Source organism: Callithrix jacchus, chromosome 3, assembly GCF_049354715.1.
Source record: "Callithrix jacchus isolate 240 chromosome 3, calJac240_pri, whole genome shotgun sequence".
NCBI lineage: Eukaryota > Metazoa > Chordata > Mammalia > Primates > Cebidae > Callithrix > Callithrix jacchus.
This window is the reverse complement of record NC_133504.1, coordinates 192,218,609-192,235,819: the sequence shown is the minus strand read 5'-3', so window position 1 is coordinate 192,235,819 and position 17,211 is coordinate 192,218,609. Positions and strand designations below refer to the sequence as shown.

The window sequence follows — 17,211 nt, the reverse complement described above, 5'->3', positions numbered from 1 at the left end:
TGTTCTCAGTGAGGACAACGTCCCGGACCCCAAGGACGTGAAGGAGCGGTTCGGCGGCAGCCTCGTGGCTGCGCTGAGCGTGTTCGGGCCGCGCTTCCTGGCGTACTTCGGTTCCTTTGCCACTGTGGCACTGCTGTGGTTCGCCCACCACTCGCTCTTCCTGCACGTGCGCAAGGCCACACAGGCCATGGGGCTGCTCAACACGTTCTCGCTGGCCTTTGTGGGTGGCCTCCCACTGGCCTACCAGCAGACCTCAGCCTTCGCCCGGCAGCCCCATGACGAGCTGGAGCGTGTCCGCGTCAGCTGCGCCATCATCTTCCTGGCCAGCATCTTCCAGCTCGCCATCTGGACCACGGCGCTGCTGCACCAGGCAGACACGCTGCAGCCCTCGGTGTGGTTCGGCGGCCGGGAGCATGTGCTCATGTTCGCCAAGCTGGCCCTGTACCCCTGCGCCAGCCTGCTGGCCTTCGCCTCCACCTGCCTGCTGAGCAGGTTCAGCGCGGGCATCTTCCACCTCACACAGATCGCCGTGCCCTGCGCCTTCCTGCTGCTGCGCCTGCTCGTGGGCCTGGCCCTGACCAGCCTGCGGGTCCTGCGGGGTCTTGCCCAGCCCCAACGTTCCCCGCTGGCCCCCACGGGCCAGGACGACCCACAGGCCCAGCTCCTCCCTTCCGCCTGCTAGCAGCCACAAGGCCCACTCCCAGCCACCACCAGATATGGACCAGGGAGGACAAGATGCTGGGCAGGGAAAGCTGAGTTACGGGCAGGCCTCAGTGGTTCTCGTGTGGCCTGGTTTTATTTTCACTGTGAAATATCATGTTCTATCTCAATCCTCAAATTGTTCTCCAGTTTCTGTAGAGTGAGGAGTTTCCCAGGAACTTGAAATGTGCCTTGTGGCATTTGCCTATCCACTCTCTCCAATGCGAAGACACTGCCACACCCACCCACCTGAGAGACTGCCCACTCCCAGACCCCTTCACAGCCTATACAGAGCTGCCCTGGGGTGGGCAGTGCCAAGCCTTCCCCTCCCTCTCCCACCTTGGTTGTTGACACAAAGACGAGGAGACAACAGGAGAGTGATGCCCAGTCTGTATTTGTCTCAGACATAAATTACTGTTGCGTTCAGGCAGCGATAGATACAGAGGGGCCCAGGCTCATTCACACGGGACAGTCCCCTCACCACAGTTACACACAATTCATACGGGCCACACCACGGCTTGCGAAGCAAAACTAGTCACACACAAGGGGCTGGTTTTGACAGTGGGACAGAAGACGTAAACAGGCGCGTACACCGGAGGCCACAAGCGGCCTGACGATGCATGTCTGTGCAGTTTTGGCAGAAGCAGCGGGGGAGGGGGCGGCGCTGGGGGGGTTTAGTGGCACCAAGGGCTCTCCAGGAGGCTGCAGGCTGGCCCAGGCCACACACTCCTGGGGCCAAACCAGAGCCACTTCTGAGGTCAAGGCCACACCCAGAATGGGAGGCCCAGGCCAGCTGTGCCCCACAGGGAAAGGGTGCAACAGGGACTCTGGGACCATTTCTCATGGAGGGAGTCAGGAGGTTTCCTGCAGAGGCAGACTCCTCCCAGGGCCAGTGTGCCGTCTGAATCCCTGGGCATGTGGAAGCAGCTTTGTCTCTGACGGTGCACCCCAGGATGGCCCAGACGCAGCACCCTCCATTGAGCTGTCTAGGGTCATGGGAGCAGCGGCACTGCAGGAGCCGGGTCTCCACACGTTGACAAGGGATAGGACCGAGCACAACAGCTCACACAGACACGAAACTGCATGTCAGCGGCTTTCAAGCAGCGTGGAAAGTGCCAGCTCCTCCTCCACACGCATAGAGCTGTTTACACCTCCTCCAGCTCCTCTGCACCGCCAGGCCCTGCTTCTGGTCCCTTCTATGTGCTAAGTGCCCACCCCAAGGGCCGAGGGGCAGGCGCACACTATGGTGCTGTGAGGGTGGGACCCAAGACTTGCCCTCCCTGCAGACAGAGGTTCTCCTCACCCAGCACAGGCACTAGGAAAGGGCAGCGAGGCCCAGCCAGACACTGCCTACCCCTGCGGCTGCACTTGGGGTCCAAGCGGCCATCTATATGACAAGGCCAGAAAACAAAAGGCACCTTCTCCCTTCCCCCAAGACACAAGGAAGTCACCAGTCACCACCACCACCAGGCAGCCTAAAATATGCTGCCTGCCAGGGATTGCCTGGGGTAGGGAAGTGAGGCTAGAGGGGCTGGCGGCGTGTGTGCTGGGACAGGGACATTCCAGGGAGCCTGCTGCTGTGAAGGACAAGCCAGGGGCACAGCCTGAGGGGCACAAAGCAAGGTCAGACCCACCTGGACAGCCTGCGCCCAGCACTGTCCAGCTCAAGGGGCTCAGTGGGCAGAGGTATGGAGAGGTGGGTGGTCACCCTCCAGGAGAGGATTGGGCCCCCACAGGGCAGAGGGCTTGCCAGCCAGAGCCTGTGCCCACCCAGGACATGGGGACACACTGCCACCCGCACAGCAGTCTCCAGTGGGATGAAGGTGGTGACACCCATGTGTGGCACCAATGGGGTGAGGGCTGGTCCCACTCCAGGCCTAGGAAGGTGCTGCAGTCAGGGTTGAAGCCAGGCCGGACCACGGGGCTGGCCACTGTGTGGACACAGCTGCCTCCAGACCACCTGAAAACAAGCCAGTGGGGCAGAGACCGCACAAGCCCCGGCCTGCCTGGCCACCCCTACCTAGGATCGCCCTCAGGGGCAGGCGCGGCGTCCACCCGGGCATCCCTGGTGGTCCCGGCTCTCCTCGGCTTCTGCTTGGCCTTCCTCAGCATGTGGACCTGTCGTGGGACAGAGGGCAGAGGGCCAGGGTGATGTGGCCAATGGAGGAACGGTGCACTGGCAGCCCCCAGTCCTGAGACCGGGCAGCCGAAGCCATCTTTCATTTCACGGAAGGGGAAGGACCTGCCTGGCTGCTCCCTGCGCCATCTGTGGCCCTGACCACCGGCACAGCTCTCCTGAGGCAGGCACCCTCCTGGAACCAAGGAAGACCCTGGCCAGGGGCAGCAGACCATGCTGCACCCTCTGGGCACCACCAGCCACTCCCACAGCCTACCTGGCCTAGCCCACCTCCCCTGGCTCTCCAGCCTCACCCCATGTACCTTAGGGCCAGCAGCTGAGATGATCATGTGCCCAGGGGCCTGGATCCAGGGCTCCCCGTCCACCTGCACTGGGGTGGCCTTGAGGAGCGTGACTCTGAAGTAGGAACCCTGGGCGATCCGGATTCCGGAGCGCAGCCCACCCTGGACCTGGCCCTGGGGCAGGAGAGGCCAGCTGGGCTCAGTGGGGACCAGCGACACTGCCCCGGGCCTGCCCACCTGCCTGGCCAGCAGCTCACCATGTGCACAACGCCTGTCACACCCACCACCTCCAGCAGCCCGTCGTCCATGCGTGGCTTCTCAAACCTGGCATCATTGTCGGAGCCCCACAAGTCGGCCCCTGAGCCCCAACTGCCACGTAAGAGAGTGGGCACAGAGGTGTCAGCGCAGGCCGGACAAGGGCTGCACCCGCCCACGGCCCCGCTGGGCAGAGCCTCTCGAGAGCCCCCCGGGGGCACCTGGGGATGTTGATGAAGATGAGGCCCTCGATGCTGGGCAGCTCCACCTCCTGCTGCTCCACCTGCAGCCGGATCTCCTTGTGCAGGCCCCGAGAGTGGCTGATCTTCTGCAGCCCCACCCGCACGTACACACCCTTGTTGTGCAGCCTGCGGCAGGGGACACGCCGCCCATCACCAGGAGGCCCCACCCTCCTGAGACAGCCTCCGGGTTCTGGCCCCTCTGCCTGTCCCTGCTGGGGAACCTGTGGGTGAACACCCTCCCAGGTGGTGACCTGAGATTCTGGCACCTGCTGGGGAACCTAAGGGAACCAGGGGGCGGCCTCTGCAGCTCCAGTACCTGCTTGTGAACTTGCCAGGCTCCTCTTCCCGTGCCTGGTGGAAGTCCAGGCTCAGCTCCGCGTCAATGCCAATGCCACAGTAATTACTCATCTGCACGATCTGGGGACAGGCGTTCATCTCCCAGGACCCGGAAGCCCTCGTCAGGCTCCCTGAGCTCCCCAACAGCTAGTCTCGTTCTTTGCCTCCAGCCGGCAGGCAGAGACAGGGCAAGCGCCGCCCCAGCAACAAGCTCAGCAGCCGGGAGGGCAGCGTGCCGGGCCCTGGGCAGGCTATATCGCCAGCTCGCTGGCCACAATCCCCAGTGGCAGCCCGCTGTGCCTCCCTCAGCTGTGGGTACGTACACCAGTGTGTGGCTGGGAGGATGCCCAGTGTGACGTGTGGGGATGTCACATGCAGGAGCCTGAAGAACACCCCACGCCAGGCCGCCCTGTACCTTGGGGGGCTCTGCGTCTGCCGTGCCATTCTCTGCACTGCCAGCGTCATGTGCATCCAGCAGGATGGTCCAGCGGTCCATGAGCACAGCATCAGCCTCGTCCACAGACAGCAGCACGGAGAAGGGGTCCTCACCGCTGTAGCCCGCCCCCCAGCGGAGGACTCGGCCAAGGTCATTACCTGGGACACAGATGCATAGCGGCTGTCCACACCTGCCACCCATCAGCAGGGCGCAGACCCCACTATGGGGACAGACACTAGCCCAGGCCTCAGTGAAAGCTGGGGCAGGAAGGGATAGACCCTGAGACCTCTCCTCTGTGCACAGCTGACCCCACCTGTGCCCAGGGGCAGGATGGCCACAGAAGGCTCCGGGCAGGCCAGTCGGTGCCGTGTCTCCTCCAGGGCGCTGAGCACCCAGCCCACGGTGCCATCGCCACCGCACACCAGCACCCGGAAGCAGGGCACCTGGGAGAACACGTGGAGCCTAGAGAGACAGGAAGTGTCCTCCAGCAGCCGCGGGGCAGCCCACCCTCACCCAGGCTGCCCCTTCCTTTTCAGATGCCCTTCCTGGCCACGTGGGGTACTTCCAGGCCCCAGTGTGGGATCCCAGTGGAGCTCCCGCCAGCCGAGACAGCTGTGGTACCCTCCTGGGGCCCTTCCTGCCCCCACTGCTGCCCTGTGCCAGGAGTCCCTCTGGACTCACCCGGGAAGAGGACCCCCGTTGGTCAGATCAAAGACCTGGTGGGGGTTCAGCAGCTTCCGGAAGCTGCAGAGCAGGTCTCGGCCCTTGAGACCTCCACTCTTGGGGTTCACGAACACAAGGAGGGGACGGCTGTCTGGGGGCAGCCTCGAGTGCTGACAGACAGGGGGCTGGGTTAGCATGGAGACCCAAGGTGGGGTGTCCCCTGGCCCCCAACCCTGAGCCCACCCGGCCTGGACCAGCCCCCATCCCAGGAAGGCATGGCACCCTCACACATGAGGCCTCACACATGAGCTGCATGGTAACCCCACCTCATTGCTGGCTGCCTGGCGCTCCCAGCACAAAGGCCTCGGAGCTGTCCACTAAACCGAGTGTGAACAGACCACGCCTGCCTGGGCCATGCTGCCTGTGAATCCAGGCTGGAAATGCACGGGGCACTCTCCCTGGCACTGCTTGAGACCAAGGGTGCCCCCTGGGGGGCCTCTGGCACACACCTTTGGAGGATGGTGGCTCCCAGGCCCCCGCCTGCCTACACAGCAGCTGAGAAAAGCTCTAAACTCACAGGGTGGCACGCATCGTCCCTTGGCCACAGGAAGAGCCCATCTCCCCATACAACCCCAGGAAGCAGTGCTCAGATCTAGACACAGCAGGCTCAGGGCTGGGGTCCCTACAACAAGAGTCTGGGCCCCCATAGCGGGGAAGGCTGGGCAAAGGAGACAGACAGGCCGGGTGCAGACACAGGGTGGGCGGCGGCACAGGGGCCGGCCGTGGCTGGGGCAAGGACACACTCGGGGCTTCGTGACCCACTTGGCAGGCAGAGCCGCCTGCGGTCACCACTTACCACTCACCCCAGGGCAGGCAGCTGACGGGAGAGAGAAAGCGCGTGTTGGCCCCACACCAGGCTCTATCCAGAGCGAGTGGGCTGGAGCAAGGGTGTCACCCTACACCTGGCTCGGCCCACAGACTGACTGGGCTGGGGCAGGGGCTGCGTCTTCGGGACAGCGGGATGGCCACCCTGTCCTGAGCCAGGCAAGACCAGGTAGGGAAGGCACAGGAGGGACCCACAGGCAGCACCCGTCCCAGCCACAGACAACTCATTCTGCTCTAGTTCTGCTTCACCTGAACTGGGGTCAGGGTCAAGGGTCAGGGTTCGGGGCAGAGCATCATGGACACCTGGAGGTCCTCACAGGACCCTTTTGGGGCTGGATGGGCTGAGGCCGAGAGCCCGCTATGAAGGCACGGTGTGAAGTCCCAGGCTCCTGCTCCTCTGTGGGCCGTGCCCCCTCCCCCCAGCCCTGCCCCATTGCCAGGTGCCCCCTATTCTGGGCACTGCAGGTCTTAAGAGTAGCATCCAAAGTTTGGGAGCTGCACCAACTCCCCTGGGAGCTCCAGGCTGCGAGCAGAGGTCCTAAGGCCTTCCAGGCACGGGGAGGGGCTGAGCTGTACCGAGAGGGCTGTGCCTGGGATGCTGACAGCTGGTCACAGACATGCTCTGGCCCGTGGCGAGGCAGCCGCAGCAGGACCCAGCACATCCAAGAGCCACGTCCTGTGGGCCTCCCTACTGGGTGGAGGCCTTGGGTGTAGCACGGAAGCTGGGCCTGGCCCCATTGGTCCCCATGGAGCTGGTATCACCCACTGGGCAGCCTCGGATGAGCGCTGACCCTCTGGCCCCTGGGTCAAGGGTGTAAAACTGGCAACAGTGTCCTTCCTGCTATTGTGAGGCACAAATGGGTGGCACCTACGAGCCCCCAGCGAACTCGAGGAAGACACGGCCAACGCAGAGTGGGTCTGGCTGTGGGGACCAAGCACCTGCAGACCCAGGCTCCCTCTGGCCACCCCTGGGGTGTGTGAAGAGCCGGCTCGGCCACTCACTCACCAGCAGGTCGGGGAGCACCAGGGCAGTGAGCGGCCGACCCCGCACAGCCGTGTCCTTGAGCATCGCGTACAGCCGCTCAGCCTCCGCAAAGCAGGCGACATCCAGCACCACCGCGCCTGTGGCAGCGGCCCAGGACTCAGGGGGAGCCTGTCCCATGGCCCCCACGGTGCCCAGGCAGGAACAGAGCCAAGGCATTTCCCCAGCTCAGGGCTGACCGAGGGAAAGGTCAGGTGCCACGTGACATCAGGGCTGTCCCACCCCACTCCAGGAACACCCTGGGGCCCCATGTGACCATGTCCATCAGGGCAGCTCACCTTGGGAGGAGTAGACGTGACTCACAGACACCATGGTGGCTGCAAAGGCAGGCTGTGGTCAGGGTGGTGGGAAGTGAAGGATGTGTAGCGCTGGGGCCAGGACCAGCCCCTCCGCCTATTCAGGGTGACATCACACCCCAAGGGCCACCTCCCCATGAAGTAACCCTGCCCCACTTCAGGAGCAGGGCTCCCAGCACCTCAGAGGGACAGAGAGGGGGAGGTGGAGGCCTTGTGCCACAGGGAAGGGCCACGGAGGGCTGGAGGCTCCCAGCCCCTCAAAGGGAGAGGGAGAGGTGGAGGCCTCATGCCACAGGGAAGGGCCACGGAGGGCGGGAGGCTCCCAGCCCCTCAGAGGGACAGAGAGGGAGAGGGGGAGGCCTCGTGCCACAGGGAAGGGCCACAGAGGGCGGGAGGCTCCAAAGCGCCTTGCAGGAAGGGACAGGGGCTGGGCCTGGCCCTCGGGTCTCAGTGGCTCAAGGAGAGGCAGGAGCCGGCCTCAGCACCGCAGCCCCACGGCCGCCAGACCCCACCCCCAGCCAGCAGCCCACGGCCAGCCACGGAGCTCACACCTTCGGTAGCCATGGCCTCAAGCAACAGGCTGCTGTACTCCTTGGGGGCCAGGCCGGGAGGCAGGCCGCCAACGAACAGGGAGATGTGTGGGGCCACATTCCTGCTCTCCGCCACGTAGAACCGTGTCTGGCTCAGCTGCCATATGGACATCTGCAGGGAGAGGGGCGAGGACGCTGGGCCGGGGAGGACAGACCGCTGGCACCAGACCTCTGCCTCCTCATCCACAAAACGGGGGGTTGGGAAGAGTCCCAGAATTAAGTCAACATAAAAATGAGGAGAGGGGCCATGGAGGTTCCCTTGCTGTGGACAACCCTGTCCATTCCCCTTGAGAACCTCGGGGGGGTCTGTGGCTCAAGGCCTCCTTGCAGGGACAAAGTGACTTATGACAGAGCACTGCCCTGCCAGCTGGGACAGCCGCTGCCTAGCTGAGGACTCGGCGTATGGGGCACACGCACCCTGCAGGGCAGAGGCTGTGGCTGTGGGCTGCTGGTTCCCTGGGGGCCGGCATCCACATTCACTGACCTGCCGGATGTCCTGTAGCCGGGCCAGCAGGGGCTGTTCCTCCGCCAGCACCGTCCGCTGGACTGCAGAGGTGAGGGGCACAGCCCGTCAGCACCAGGCTCCTCGCCCACCTTGGAAACAGCTGCCCTGAGCCCCCGGGGCCCGTGGGGATGCAGGGTAGAGCTGGTCAGGAGGACAGGGCCCGGCCTTGATGTCCAGCACCACCCTACGGGAGAGCCTGGGAGCGGCCCATGCCGGGAAGGTGCAGGGACCGCCAGCCCACCACGGGCCACCTACTCACCGTGCCTGCAGCCCATTGCCACCTCCACCAGCTGGAAGCTCTCAGGACCCTCAGCCTGTTGGAGTAGAGGCTGGCATCAGGTCTGGGCAGGCCCCAACACTTCAGGACACCCACGGGGACAGCCAAGCCTGGACTGGGATGATGGCCTGGCATTCTGGGGACAGTAACCCCCCCTCCCACCACCAAGTCTGGCCAGGATGGGAAGTAGGCCCAGGGTACACACCTGGCGGCCGAGCAGCGGCAGGACCTCCAGCACCACAGACCGGGCGGTGCTCTGTGGAGTCACTCGCACGGACACGTAGGCCACGCCCACCCTGTGGGGACGCAGCCTGAGCTGGAGCTCCCCTCACCCCACCCAGCAGACCCTGAGCCTCAGGCCCAGCCTCACTTGAGCCAGCCAGGGTAGATCTTCAGGACCTCCTGGGCCCGAGGCAGAGCCCGGATGACCCAGGCCTCCGACGTGGCCTCCCCAGACCCTGGGCTTCTGCCCTCCTCCGAGATCACAGCACTCCCGGCCTTGCCACCAGCCCAGGCATCACAGGCCTGCGAGGAAGGGGGCAGCGGGCGCAGCTCCAGGTGGCCGGGGTCCTCGGGGATGTGGTAGGCCCGGAGCGCAGCCTCCTGCAGGACGTCAGGTTGGGGGAGCCAAGTTGGAAGGTCCAAGTTGGGGGGTTGATATTGGGGAGGTAGGAGCAGGTGGGTGAGGGGTACCAGGTTGAGAGAGCCAGGTCAGGGGCGCCAGGTGCGGGACACGCAGTGGAGGTGGGGGCTCAGACACCTCCCAGGCTCCCCCTTACCAACACCTCCTCCGCACTGGCTAGACGGGGCACCGTGATGAGGCGGAACTGGCTTCTCCTCACCGCATCATCGCCATCGAAGATCTTCAGCATTTTCTTCCCTAGGCCGGGGAAACTCCACGAGTCCCAGGTGCCCGGGAGATGGTGGGGCATGGGGGGCATGAGGTGGACACTTACCGGACTCTGGAGCCACCAGCGTCTCTCTGCCTGGCCCCGCGGCAGCACTCCCGTCCGCACCGTCACCCCCCTCACCTGTGGGATGGGCAGGCGGACCCCTCACTCAGTGTGCAGCCCCCCAGCCCAGGGTGCCCCAGCCGGCCCACGCCTCACCTGGCTCCACGGCCTCGGCAATGCGGAAGCTCTGCCTCTTACTGAAGCCGCCAGGCAGCAGGCGCACGCATGCAGGGGGCAGGACCAGGGAGCAGAGGCGCCCAAAGCCGCACTCGGGGGCCAGGGCCGCAGAACAGATGGAGTGCGCCTAGGGGTACAAGGGCCTAAGCCGGGGCTGGGGGCACCAGGTGTGCCGGGTCTGGGGAAAGACCCCACACACTACAGGCCCAGCCTGGACTCCACACCTCTCCTACCCTCCACCTCCACCTCCCAGTGCCCACCTGGACCCCACACCACTCGCAGCGCACGCCGGCCAGCACGTCAGAGGAGCCACACGTCTTCCTGCAGACCTCGCAGCGTGCTCCCGAGGGTAGGTTCCCCTCCCGCCAGTGGTGGTGGTGGGTGTCCTGGGGAGTGAAGGACAGTCAGCAGCTGAGCCCGCCCCACCCCCCCAGGCCTCTCTGGGACCAGCACACTCACATGGTCCTGGTGCCCGTCCTGGTGGCACTGGCGGCAATCACTGCAGGCGAAGGGCACACAGTCTGGGTGGAGGTGCAGCTCACACACTGGGGGGCAGGCAGGGTTAGAGGCCTCAGTCCCACCTTGGAGGACCCCTGCCTCTGCTGGCGCTTGGGTCTGGCCCTGTCTCTACCACTTAGCCCCCCAAATCCTTTTAACTGTCCTGTGGCTGCTGGGCAGCCAGCCGTTGGCCTCCCCCATCATCTGACAAGCTGCACAGCAGGGGGTGGGCTGGGCCACCTGGGCGACAGAGACCAGGACGCTGGGAGGGGCAAGGGGAGCCAGATGGGCTCTCTTTACCTTCACAGCGGAGCGCAGGCGCCTCCAAGACCTTGCGGCAGACACCACAGAACTTCCGCTTATAGAGTCCCCGGGGGCCGAAGCAATGGGCCATAGCCACCTGGGCAGGGCAGACACAGCCTCACCTCCATGCTCTCGGTAAGGGCCAGGGCCACCCACCACCCACCCCTCCTCCCTCTTCACCTGCAGAACTCCTGCTGGGAACTGTGCCATCTGGAGGCCCCAGGAGCAACCACACTCCCAGTCCTGGGGGCAGCCTGGCTGGTCAAAAGCAGGGAGCAGGCTGTGGCCTCCCCCAGCAACCCTGCCTAGCACCAGGAAGCCAGACCCACCTGCCACCCCTTCCCTCCTTGGGACAGGCGAGGCTGTCAACCGCCTGGCATCTGTCTCCTCAGAGCCAGGAACCAGCACACGGGGACTGCCCTCTGGGAGACAATCGGGCCATAATGAGTGTGGATCGACATTGCTGTGCTGGGGAGGGCCGGGCTGCTGCTTTTCCACCAGAAGGGAAGGAGAAAGGCCAAGTCTTCACTCCTGACTCTTGTCCTTATCCTCAAACTTAAACCACGCCCAATAAAAGCACACATGGAAAGACCACGTTCCAGAATAGCAGCAGTGAGCACGCCAGAATGGTGGGTGACTTATTTTGTTAAATATGTCTTCTACATTTCCTGTCGTGCATGTAGCTGAAACACATACTTGTGTTCTCCTAATTTAGCAAAGTATAAAAGAAGACATTAAAATCCACTTTAAAAAGCTGCAGCCTCAGGCTGTCCACATGGGGCACTGCCCAAGCCAATGTGGCATCCCCAAGGTGCCGGCCACCACCAGAGCCAGTGACCTCAGGCCTCCTACCCACCGCCCAGGAGTGGTATCATTAGGGACAGGGCGTCACATGACAGAGGACGGTGCAGCCAGATGCCCACCAGCGGCAGGTGCGCCCCTGCCGGCCTCCCCTCCCCTCCTGCCACACATCTGCGCTGGTCTCGAAGCCTGCACCCCACCTGCAGCCTGAGCGCGGCAGGGAATGCCCAGTCTGCAGAGGGTGAGGCTGAAGGAGGAATAGGCCCGGCCCTTCCTACATGTCCCTGCTGTCACCACTGTCAGAGAAGTCAAGTCCCCTGGGCCAGTCACCTCCCTCCCCCACCCAGAGCCCACAGACGGAGGCTGGTGGCCAAGATGTCCTCAGGCTCCAGGCTTTCTGCCTTTGCTTTTTATTCAAATTCCTTGATGCTTGTGGGTTCACACACAGCTGTGAGGACCCCTTCAAGCCTCTGCCAGCTCCCCCAAGTGTGCTGTCTTGCGAACTTCAGGCAAGTGGGGATGCTGACACCCCTGAGGCCAAAATCTCCATCCTCCCAGGAGCCCTCAGGCTGCACATCACAGCCACGCCCACTTCCTCCAGCCTGGGAAACCTCTCATCTGTGTTCCCTTTAGTTTTGTCATTTTGAGCATGTTCTGTGGACAGGATCTTGCTATTTGCCACCTTTGGGACTAGCTTTTCTCAGCATTGTTCCCTGCAGGTCCATGCAGGGACCTTTGCCTTTTCATCCCAAGCAGTCTCTGACCTTTGCCTTTCAACCACAGGTGTCAGTAACGTCTGACGTAAAGGGTCTCAGTGCTCAAGGGACGCCTGACATCCCCCAGCCTCTGGCAGCAGGTGTCAGTAACGTCTGACATAAAGGGTCTCAGTGCTCAAGGGACAGCTGACACATCCCCCAGAGCAGCAGCAACACCCAGCCCCACACTCACCCGCACCAGGCTGGGCGCCACACTCGTGCATGGGGTCCTCACGTGCTTCAGGCACTTCTCGTGGGACATGAAATTGCAGACTGTGGGAATGAGAGCTGCATGAGCAGGCCTGTCCCACCCAATGCTGTCCCACCCAGGAAGTCAGAGGCCCCAGGGCAACCCCTGCCATCCCCACCATGCAGCACCAGGGGCCCTGTGGTCCTCAAGTTCCCCCTCATTGGGGAAAGCCTGCAGCCCAGAGTAGGGACCTGGGTGCCCCCTGACCATCCTAGAGGACAGTGAGCGTCCTCTCGTCCAGACAGCAGCCCCTGCCCTCTGGTGGGCCCGGCACTCCTCCTGCCTCTGCAGTTGGGCCTCTCAAGGGGCAGCCTGGGGCTCACCAGGCTCACCAAGCGGCAGGGGCTGCTCCGGCTTCTGCAGATCAGCTTTGCCAGGTACACCTGTCCCTCACTCCCCCGAAACTGCACATACCCCTAACTGTCCCTGCTGTGTGCTGTCATCATGCCTCAGACCTGGAGCCACCTGGGGCAGCTGAGGGCTCTGGAAAGGCAGCAGCCGCTGGGGAGTGGGCAGCCCCAAGACTCCCAAGGAGCTCTGGCTGTTTGCATGGGGCCCAGGGAGCACCTTAGCCAGCAGGGTGCTCAGGAGGGCATAAGAGTGGCAAGCGCCACACCCCAGCAGTGAGAGAGACGGGAGGGTGGGGCCGGGTCAGGAGGGGAGGCAGGAGCCCTGGGCTGGGGCAAAGGCTGCTGGGGGCTGGGAATGGGCAGGGTACCCAGCGACACACTTGCCAAGACAGCCCTGGGTGAAGGTTGTGCCATGGAGCCCCAGGCAGCCCAGCCGGGACAGGCCACTCTCCCAGAAGGCCCTGCTGGTGCTGCCACACTGCACCCCTCACCTGGCCACCCCAGTCTCCAGATGGGACCAAGAGAAGCTCCTCCTGGAGGCTTAGGAGAAAAGCTCTGGAAGCAAGCTGGGGTCCGCCAAGAGAAGGGGGGACAGGCAGCGCCAGGGTCCCCTCTGTCATGGAAACAGGGCCTGCTCACCCCACGCCCATGCTCGGTCTCCTGGAGGGGGAGGGCGCCCTTCTTCCCATATCCCTGCCAGCCCCTCTTCCACAGGTGCTGCCCAGGAGGGCCCTTGTGCCACCTCCCAAGGGGCAGGGGACCCAGAGTCTGGCCTCAGGCTGTGAGTTACCTCAACCACACATGCACACCCTCCACCTCGGGGGAAGCCCCTGGCGTCCCCAGGCAGCAGGCATGGCAGTACCATGCTCTGATGTGATAAAGAAGCCGGCGGGCCAGGCCACCTTGTGCAGGTCGGAACAACTGTGCTGTTTCCACCACAGGCCACATCCCTGAGTGAAGGGCCCAGTCTCCTCTGCAGCCCCTGGCCTGAGTGGTCCCCTATCCCCAGAGTAAAGGCCTGAATCGCTGAGCAGGGCAGAGGCTCCTTAGCCCCTCCCACTTCGGTGTCCCTGGCCAGGACACAGTAAGTGTCAAACGTCCAGGACTCCGGTCCTGTCCTTGGCTCCCTTCAGAGGCTGGGCTGTGGTCCCCAAGCCTGCCTGCTTGCCGTGGGGGAAGAAGAGAGCCAGCCCTGGAAGCTCCCGGGCCCAGAGCAGGGAAGGGCCATCCTCACCCCAGCCAGGGCGGGGCAGCTGGGTGGAGCAAGGCGCCACCTGGCTCTCCAGGAGGCTGGGGCTCCGGGCCACAGCATGAGAAGGGTCAGGGCCAGAGGCCCAGAGCAGCCCTGCCTGACCACACCTGCTGCCCGAGCCGCTGGGAAAGAAAGCCGGCCCTGGGGACCCCGGGGGAGGTCGCGCTTGCATCAGGCACAGCCCCTGGGTCAAGGCCACAGCGCGGCACTATGGAGACACTGCCCGCACCTCCCAGGTGAGGAAGCCCCGAGACCCGGGCCCCACGGCGCACAGGCCCAGTTCGCCCCACGAAGGCAGGTCCCGCGGGCAGGGCTGGGACCTCGCCCCCCGCCCAGAAAGCGCCGGCGCCACCTCGGCTCAGGCTCCCGCCCACGGGGCAGGCGCAGGGGGCAGCCAGGTGGGCACCGGGGCCGGGATCCCGGGCGAGCGCGCGCGTCCGGCGCAGGCCGTGCCCGCGGGAAGGGGCACGGGCGCTCACCGTCGCACAGGAAGCCGGCCAGCCCCCAGATGAAGTCGGAGCAGAGGTGGCAGAAGGTGGGCTTGGTGAGCGTCACCTTCCGGAAGCTGTGTCCCGGCGCGGCGGCGGGGCCCGGGGCTCTGGCGCCCGCCCGCTCCGGCCCCGGCCCCGGCCCCGGCCCCGGCCCCAGGCGCGCGCGGCCTCCTGCGCCCAGCACAGGGCTGCAGGCCGGGCTGCCGGGGCGCGGGGAGCCGCCACCCAGCCAGGCGCGGGCCCCAGGCTCGGCCGCCGCCGCCATTGCCGGCCCGAGCGGCCCGAACCCCTTCGGGTCCGCGCTGAGGGGACCGGAGCCGCCGCTCCACCGCCCGCGCAGCGCAGCCCAGCCGGCCTTCCGACTGCGCCCGTCCCAGTGCGCAGGCGCGAGCCTCGGGGCGGGGCCGGGCGCTGCTGGTGGGCGGGGAGGGGGCGGGCCTTGCGGTGGGTGGGGCGGGGCCTGCTACTGGACGCGGCCTTGCCCCGTGGATGGGCGGAGCTGGGGGCGGGCCATGTGATCGGGCGGGGCGGGGCGGGGCCTGCGCGTGGGGGGGCCCTAGCAAACACGCCGCGGGGAACTGGTCCGCGTGGGCTCAGCCTGACCGCAGCCGGCTCAGACTTCACCTCACGCGGCCTCCGGACGCCGCACGCGCGGCGTTGCACCTGTGGCACCCCGGCCCGCGACTGCGCAGACAGAAGCCTCCCACGCGGGACGCCCCGGCGAGGGGCAGTGCAGCAGGCCTCCCAGGATGGGTCCCGGGAGGTGGGGTTTGCGGTGCGTGGACGGCTCCGTCTGTGGGGTCCTCGCACTTGCCGACTTGGCCGTGCCGGAGGCCCAGGACCCTCTGCCCCCGACCACTGTCCTCACTGCATCGGGGGACCCGCCTGCGGCCCGGGCTGTCCCCTCGCGATCCCCACCCGGGCCTCACGCCGAGCGCCCAAATTTCCTGCTCCGCACGCGCCCCAGGTCTTGTTCAGGTGGCACTGGTGGCCTTTGGGAGTCGTGTCCACGCAGGTCACCCCTCCCCGCCGCTGGCAGCACTCCGGGGTCCCTGCCCCGGTGAGCCTAACCGTGGATAGGAGTCTGCGCTGCCGGGTATTCCATTCCAACCACCGAGCAGGGAACCGCGAAGGGCGGGACTCCAGGGCCAGCTCGGCAGGCAGTCCGGGGGTTGCGGGGGAGGATGTTGGGGAGACACAGGAAAGGGACTGGGGGCTGTGGAGGGAAGGAGCGGGCAGAGCTGCCGTGGGGGCTCCACTGGTGGGGGCACCGAGGCCACAGGGGGATTCCAGGGGTGGAGGGTGAGCTGGGGACCCAGTCCAAGGAGGGAGGAGAGCAGGCCCCTGAAATGGTGGAGGGGAACTCTGTCCTCAACTCAGTCCTCAACCTGGGAGGATTCTGTTTGTCCAGAAGCTGTTGGTTAAGCTGCTGGGGCAGGGCTCTGGGTGGGCCCCCAGGTGAAGGGAACGTTAGCGAAAGCTTCAGGGACCCCGGCTCTCCAGGACCTGTGCTTGGGACAGACGCACACTGAAGAATGTGAGTGACCAGCAGGGGCAGCCTAGAGGCAGCGGGAAGACGTCCAGGCAGAGACCCAGAGCAGAGGCCCTGAGGCAGGTGCTCTCCCCAGCCGCCTGCTGACGCCTGCCTGTGCTGGGAGGCCCTGAGTCACCACCCCTGCGTGTCCTGTCTCCTCCTCCAGACCCCAACCCTGAGCCTGGCCTCAGCCAGGCCCCAAGACCCCTGTTCCTGGGCTCTGGGGGAGCTCGGACCCAGCCATGCTGCCCATGAGGAGGTGGGGGGTTCACTGAGCCCACTTCCCACGGGCCAACTGCAGCCGGCTTCTGAGGAAAAACTGTTTAAACGACATGCCTTTCACCATCAAGGAGACAGTGGACAGCGTCAAAAATGCCTGGAAAACCTTCATCTGACCATTTCTACCAGAATTTGGTGCTTTCTGACGCACACGTTAATTAAAATGGTGGGCAAACCATGCTTCTGTCAGACCTTCCACGGACTTCCTAGGGTGTCTTCTGAAGCCACCAGCGGCTTCTCGCTGGTGGGGCCTTAAAACTTTGAACTGCAGCCTGGATGTCAGCACCCGCCCCGATGGAGCTTGTCTGCGGCGGAAACAGCCCCCTCTGTGCAGGCCCCCCGTGTCCCCGACTGTCTCTCCCTCTCCCACTCCCTTTCCTGGCCGTCTTGGTCAGTCTGGGCTGCCGTGACAGGAGGCCACAGCCTGGAGGCTTAGACCACAGAAGCGCGTTTCTCGCAGCTCTGGAGGACGGGAAGTAGAGCACGTCAGGTTCTGGTGAAGGCCTCTCAACCCCTGCTCCCTGAGGAAACCAGCATGCTGAAGTCTCATCACACCTACAGATGAAACTGTCCCCCCAAATTCTATGTTGAAGTCCCAACCCCAGCACCTGTGACCTTGTTTGGAGACACAGTCTTCACAGAGTCAACCAAGCGAAGGTGTGGTCACGAGGACGGGCCTCACTCCAGCACAGCACGTCCTTGTGGACAGAGGATCTGGAGACACACGCTCGCAGGGAGAGGCCGCAGCAGGATGAAGGCGGAGGTCGGGCCAGGAACACGGAGCGCTTGGAGCTGGAGAGAGGTGGCGGGGACAGACTGGTCCTGCCCCCAGCCTCAGGAGGAGCCAGCCCTGAAACCAGATCTCGGGCTTCTTGGCGCTGAGCTCGTCGGCCAGTAGAGTAACCGCGGAAGCACAGTGAGCAT

The 17,211-nt window shown here is 64.9% G+C and overlaps 2 protein-coding genes across 19 annotated transcripts in view; one reads left to right on the top strand and one right to left on the bottom strand.

The window, feature by feature from the left end:
- The window catches only part of TMEM175 (transmembrane protein 175), a 37,267-nt gene extending 36,429 nt beyond the window's left edge, over positions 1-838 (top strand). For all 18 annotated transcript variants that reach the window (XM_035294401.3, XM_078367755.1, XM_035294396.3 and 15 more), the window contains one exon: positions 10-838. In XM_035294401.3, coding sequence (XP_035150292.2) covers positions 10-682 — 673 coding nt within the window. In that variant the 3' untranslated portion in view covers positions 683-838. The remainder of the gene's footprint in view (positions 1-9) is intronic.
- A 234-nt stretch (positions 839-1,072) lies between these two features.
- DGKQ (diacylglycerol kinase theta) lies at positions 1,073-14,854 on the bottom strand. The gene is made up of 23 exons (XM_002746059.6): positions 14,463-14,854; positions 12,325-12,404; positions 10,573-10,672; positions 10,234-10,319; positions 10,035-10,160; positions 9,754-9,901; positions 9,601-9,675; positions 9,424-9,524; positions 9,015-9,247; positions 8,850-8,940; positions 8,627-8,681; positions 8,347-8,408; positions 7,824-7,974; positions 7,255-7,293; positions 6,941-7,056; positions 5,068-5,219; positions 4,700-4,848; positions 4,366-4,544; positions 3,931-4,031; positions 3,594-3,740; positions 3,375-3,486; positions 3,139-3,291; positions 1,073-2,817 (listed from the first exon to the last, which is right to left on the bottom strand). The coding sequence occupies exons 1-23, from the start codon at positions 14,737-14,739 to the stop codon at positions 2,716-2,718; spliced, it is 2,835 nt and encodes a 944-aa protein (XP_002746105.2). The 5' UTR covers positions 14,740-14,854; the 3' UTR covers positions 1,073-2,715.
- Between the last annotated feature and the right edge of the window lie 2,357 nt (positions 14,855-17,211).